The sequence below is a fragment of the Neovison vison genome, chromosome 6, assembly GCF_020171115.1.
Source record: "Neovison vison isolate M4711 chromosome 6, ASM_NN_V1, whole genome shotgun sequence".
In the NCBI taxonomy this organism is placed as follows: Eukaryota; Metazoa; Chordata; class Mammalia; order Carnivora; family Mustelidae; genus Neogale; species Neogale vison.
Genome location: NC_058096.1, coordinates 2,321,050 through 2,327,015, shown reverse-complemented (window position 1 = coordinate 2,327,015; position 5,966 = coordinate 2,321,050). Strand labels below are relative to the sequence as shown.

Genomic DNA, 5,966 nt, shown 5'->3' with positions numbered 1-5,966 from the left:
TGCTCCAACCGGTCAAAGTCCATCTCCCAGGGGGGGCGGACACCCTGGGCTCTGGAGACGCGGGTCCCACGGCTTTGGACGCTGCCAGAGCTGACAGCGGAGGCCAGGGTGGGTCAGGATGGACAGGAGGGAGGCCCAGGGCCTGCAGAGGTGAGCGGGATACGGTACAGTGACAGGAAGACCTGAACCAGGTGAGGGTCCTGCTCCTCCATTTCTGGTCACTTGTCAACCACCTCCCAGGTGTCAGCCACCGGTAACTCTGCTTGTGGTCACCGTGCCGCGGGAGCGCCAGCTGCAAGGACGTGTGCCTGTGTAGTCCCGAGAGGTCACCAGTCCCCGCACAGGGCCTGCACCCAGCCCGCGGGGGGGGTTAGGGGTGTCTACAGGCTTCTGGACGTTTGTCAGGGGAGCAGGACAGAGACGCCCTGAGCCCGGTTCCACTTCACTCTTCTCTCCTGAAGACGGTCACATGGAGGGCGCCTGGGGGCTCAGGTGTGAAGCCTCTGCCTTCAGCTCAGGTCATGATCCCGGGGTCCTGGGATCGAGTCCCACACGGGGCTGCCTGCTCAGTGGGAAGCCTGCTGTTGCCTTTCTCTCTCTTGTGGGCTCGCTCGCTCGCTCTCAAATCTTTAAAAAAAACCTGCTACGTGGACATTCTAATTGTTGTGATTGTGTTCCGGTCTTTGATTATTTTACAATAGGATTTTTCATCCTTTTCTCCTCACTTTTTTTTTTTTTAATTTATTTGACAGAGATCACAAGTAGGCAGAGAGGCAGGCAGGGGTGGGAGGGCTGCAGGCTCCCCGCTGAGCAGAGAGCCTGATGCCAGACTCGATCCCAGGACCCTGAGATCATGACCCAAGCCAAAGGCAGAGGCTTAACCCACTGAGCCACGCAGGCGCCCCCTTTTCTCCCCACTTTTAAGAGTTCTTTATGCATTAGCAGTATTACCCCTTAATAGGTTACAAATCTGTTCTCCGAGTTTGTAATTGGAGTCCTAGATTAAAAGCCTGTGTCCAGGGGCACCTGGGTGGCTCAGTGGGTTAAGCCGCTGCCTTCGGCTCAGGTCATGATCTCAGGGTCCTGGGATCGAGTCCCACATCGGGCTCTCTGCTCAGCAGGGAGCCTGCTTCCCTCTCTCTCTCTCTCTCTGCCTGCCTCTCTACCTACTTGTGATTTCTCTCTGTCAAATAAATAAAATCTTTAAAAAAAAAAAAAAAAGCCTGTGTCCAGGGGCGCCTGGGTGGCTCAGTGGGTTAAAACCTCTGCCTTCGGCTCGGGCCATGATCCCGGGGTCCTGGGATCGAGCCCCGCATCGGGCTTTCTGCTCAGCAGGGAGCCTGCTTTCTCCTCTCTCTCTCTCTCTGCCTGCTTCTCTGCCCACTTGTGATTTCTGTCAAATAAATAAATTAAAATCTTTAAAAAAATAAAAAGCCTGTGTCCAGACCTGACTGTAGAGGAATTCACACATTCCTCTAGAATTCTCCTTGCCTGGCCCTTGTCTGCTGGAGCCACGTGCCTGCTTTTGCAAGGATAGAAAACACGTGAATTCCACTTCCAAGCAGCTCAGGGAGAGTCTCCTAGACACCCCACCTGGTGGTGACAGGCAAGCGGCACCAAGGACTGTGTCCAGCGCCCAAGTGACATCCGTTACTGGCTCCTTTATCTCTAGGCCAGGGTGCATCTGATCTAAGTCAGCTGACTGGGGTTTCCGCCGGCACCGTGTCCTGGGCGCAGTTAGGGACCTCTGAGCTGGTGAGGAATCCGGGGGCCCCTGGAGGGGCAGAACCAGGCCTGGCTGAGTGTGCTGACCTGTGCAGCCCGGCGGGGTGCAGGGTCAGGCTTCAGGAAAAGTGACATTCAGCAAGAATTCTGGGCGAGGAGAGGAAGCTCCTGGGCAGCTGGGAAGGCGGCCCACCTGCTGGCCCAGGGGGCTCGTTCCCACCTGGGGAAGCTGAGCGCGGGGTCTGTGACGCTCAGCCGTTGGCCAAGTCCCTTTCGTGGGCTTCTTGGTCCTGGAGCACTCCCAGGGGTGATGGATGAGAGTGAGGGGCCGTGGTTGGGGGCCATCACCAGCCTGGCAGGAAGGGCTACCTGGTGGGTGAGTGGCACAACTGGAGGAAAGTCCTGTCGGAGGGTGACACGGACAGGAGCCCCATGCTGGTCCCCACAGGGAGGGGCCGGGGGCAGGTGGAGGAGCTCCAGCCCAGCATGTCCCCCAGAGCAGCTGCTGAGTACCGCCGCAAGCTGAGTTACGAAATACGCTCAATCTTCATTTCAGGGCAAAATGGCTTGACGGCCGAGAGTAAGAGCCTGTTAGGGAAGCTTCCCATTCTTCCAGATCCAGGGCAGACAGAGACTAGGACACACACGGCTCATTTTAGGGCTTTCTTCTTCAAAGCTGTCTGCCCACCGTGTGACCCTCCAAGATCCAGACCCCAGAGGCCCCCCCCACACCACAGACGCAAAGAGGTTTGGGAATCTGAGACCAAGCTGAACCCTCAAGGACGATTTTCTGCCACAACCTGAGCCACACAAGACACCGCACCCTCCCTTCTTCTCCCAGACATGGTCATGCTGTGGCCTTTACGAAACACGGACAGAGAGCCAACCGAGCACAGGACCGATGTCCCTGACGGCAGGGACCCTCTGGAGAACCCGAGACGTGCTGCGGCCCAGGGCTTGGCACATGGAGCTCAGAGCGGGAGCTGGAGAGACCCTGCAGGTGGCCCGGGGCGCAGCGAGGGCGACCGACTGTCCTGCACGCCCACCTGCGTTACCCGGAAGGTTACCGCCTCTTGCACACACATCTGTGTTTCTGCGAGAGTGGAAGGCAGCGTGTGAACGTGTCCAGGTGCCCTAGAGCTAAAGCTCTGGATCCAGATCTACCCAAAGCCTTTCATTTTATGGGGGAGACTGCATGGAGTTGAGGCATGAGTGTGGGGAGCTGTGGTTCGAACACGGTCTCCCAGAATCCTGGGTTCTCTGCCCACTTGCTGTGATCTTGGGAAACCACCCTTGGGCTCGGCTCTGCAGCGGGAAGGGGTGTCCAACGAGCTCCAGCGGGCGTGTGACCCAGGAGGGGCTCCCTGTGCCACAGCAGGCTTGGGGCTAGCAAACGACCACAGAAACACGTCCCTTCACTGCTCGATACTCCTGTATAGGATTATGGTTTCAGTTCCAAGAAAACACCCCAACAAGGGAGTAAGTTCATGAAGATTTAAAAATATGTATTTAAAGAGAATATAAGCCGTCTTTGAAAGTAATTAAGATCAGTGTCAGTGTTTTGTCTCTCCCACCGAAAGGCAAGAAGAGACAAAGGCAGGGACGAAAGGCAGGGACGCAAGAGAGGTGCGTCATACTCCCCCCACTGCCCCCCAAGTGGCCCCATGGAGAAACGACATTTGCTTTTGATCCCAGATGTGTTCACAGTGGACAGAAACACATGGACGGGCCCCACTCAGCGTGGGAGCTAGAAATACGCCAGCTCGTCATGCTTGGCCTTGTTGGTCTGATAGCTGGACAAGGCCAAGGGCTTGTTTTCGTGCGGGAGACTCTGAAATACTCGAAGGTGCACAAACTCCTCATCGTCAACTTGAACCTGGAGAGACAGGAGTGCAGGGGGAGGCGAGTGAGGGGCAGCCAGGACCTGTGGCCCCACGTGTCCCTGCTGGGCCAGCCTGCCTAAGGCCCCGGACAGGGTAGGGGGACAGATCCCTTTGGGTCATCAGCTTCCTGCGTCCCAGCCTCCTGGCCACCCGCCCCCCCACCCCGGGGGGTGACACTCACCTTGATGAAGTAGTTTGTGCCAGCGACCACTTGGCTCCTGAACTCCACGGCCTTAAAGGTAGTGAACTTCTTGTTTTCCCGCTCTTCCAGCTGGGCCTTCACCTTGGGGAGGGCACAGAACGGGGAACCTTAGTGGCTTCCTCCCTGCAAGAGGGGCTCACCCCGCTTACTTCTCACAAGATGCTACACACGGATTCCTGTGCCGCCCGTCACAGACGTTCTGTAGCCCGATGTTCCTTACAGCGGGGGGACACATTCAACTCTTAGCTCCCCTCTAAGGGGCAGAAAACAATTCCCGGAGCCCCCTTCTTCCTGCAAGTGCCATGCCCGGTCTGCAGGGAATGGACTCTGCTGACAGCTCACAAAACTGGCGGCGGGGGGCGGGGTAGCGACACCCACAGAAGGGTCCACCTCCCCTTCTTCTGCTTGTGGACTGGAGGCAGGAGAGCCCTGGGCTGCTGGCAAGGGTGGTGACAGGTGATGCCGCTACCTGGCTGGCCAGGCCCGCCCCTGCCTGTAGAAGGGCGGGTCCGACACCCGTGCCCACAGGGAGAAAGAGCCCCCAGGTCAGGTAGCAGCCGTCGGGGGACTCGAGGGGAGGCCGCAAGACGGGACTGGCCGGCGCTCCTCATCGGGGCAGGTACACAACGTCTTGGGAAGCGCGGTCAGTCCCGGGGTGCCCCCCTAAGGAGCCAGCAGGGAAGTGCAGGAGGTGGGGCGCGGCCTCTCTCCTCGTGGCGGCCCGTCAGCAGCCGCGCTGGCCGCCGCAGTTCCCCAGGCAGCAACCCCACTGCCGCCGGTCACTTCGCAGCGCCCCACTCCAGATTAGGGCCAGCGGCCTGACACACGTCCAGCACTCCGCGGGCGAGGGAGGACTTCCTCCGTCCGGGAAAAGCAGGAGCGGCGAGGCAGGGCAGGGCCCTCCGGCGCGGGCGGCCGGGGGAGAGCGCGGAGCCGCGGCCCGGACGGGGTCGCCCCGCAGTCGCTGCAAATTCCCCATTTTCCCAGGTCCCGTGGGGCTGAGTCACCGCCTCCTCGGCGGCCGGACGCGGAGGCCCCTGAGCCCGGCCGGGGCGCCCGGTGAGGGGGCGTCCGGGGAGGGGGCGTCCGCCAGGAGTCCCGGGCCATCTCCGCGCGCTGGACGCCCCCTCCGCGCCCCCGCGCGCCCCCGCACCTGCCGCTCTCGGAGGCGACCCCGGGCCGGCACCGCGGACCCCGCAGCCCCGGCCGGAGCCCCGCGCGCTCCCGCCTACCTGGTCGGCGATGGCCTGGGTCTCGGCCGTGGCGGGCTGCGAGGCGGTGGGCGCCCCGCACATCATGCTGGCGGCGGACGGAGGCCGAGCGGGACGCGGGCAAGCGCGGCGGGCGGGACAGTGACCAGCGCCCAGGTGTCCGCTCAGCTAAAGAAGGCGGACGTCACGTGGCCCGGGGGCGGGGACTGGGGCGGAGCCGGGGGCGGGGCGAAGACCGGAGTGATTGGCGCCGTGGGCGGGGCCGTGGGCGGGGTCGGAACCACGGCGGAGGGCCCGGGTGAGGAGGGCGGGGCCGAGGGCTGGCGGCGGTGCGCAGGCGCGAAGGACCGTCGTTGTCCTCTCCCTTGGGCGCTCACCGGGCGGGGGACCACGGGGACCCTCACTCTCCGCACCGTGTGGGGACCAGTGGTCGCGTGCTGTAGGGGGGGTCCCCGCACTGGCAGCTTTGGTGTCGTCCTTCTTTGCGGTCAGGGCGGAGTGTCCCCACTGCAGGGGACAGTTGGGGTCCGGCCCACAAGGGGGTGGGGGTAGGTTCTGGAAGGGACGGTCTGGAGTCACCCTGCGCGGGGCTGGACGCAGCGCTGGGGTGGGGTGGGGAGCAGGCCGCAGTCAAGTGGTGAGCCATACCCGAGATGAGAGCCCCCGGAGTGGGGGAGAGGAGCCTGGGCCCAGCCAGGACCTAGAGGAGCAGGGGACAGGGGCAGGAGGCTGTCGGAGCACCCCAGAGTTCAGGATCAGGCCCTGCCGGGCCTCACTCCCCTATGCATTCAGCCACCCTGAGCCTCACGTCCTCAAGGCCTGGCCCCCTCCCTCTCCCCACCCCCAACTCTGACTAACTCTGGAGGTTAGTCACCAGCATGTGACCCAGTGGCACGGGGGAGGGCTGGCGTGTGTGAACAGAGCAGACACGAATCTTTCTGGGGA

General features: G+C 62.0%; 1 protein-coding gene across 1 annotated transcript; it reads right to left on the bottom strand.

Annotated features, from left to right (window-relative positions):
• Positions 1-3,205: 3,205 nt before the first annotated feature.
• CSTB (cystatin B) lies at positions 3,206-5,185 on the bottom strand. The gene is made up of 3 exons (XM_044250850.1): positions 5,043-5,185; positions 3,790-3,891; positions 3,206-3,601 (listed from the first exon to the last, which is right to left on the bottom strand). Exons 1-3 carry the CDS (start codon positions 5,106-5,108, stop codon positions 3,473-3,475), a joined length of 297 nt encoding a protein of 98 aa, XP_044106785.1. The 5' UTR covers positions 5,109-5,185; the 3' UTR covers positions 3,206-3,472.
• Positions 5,186-5,966: the final 781 nt, after the last annotated feature.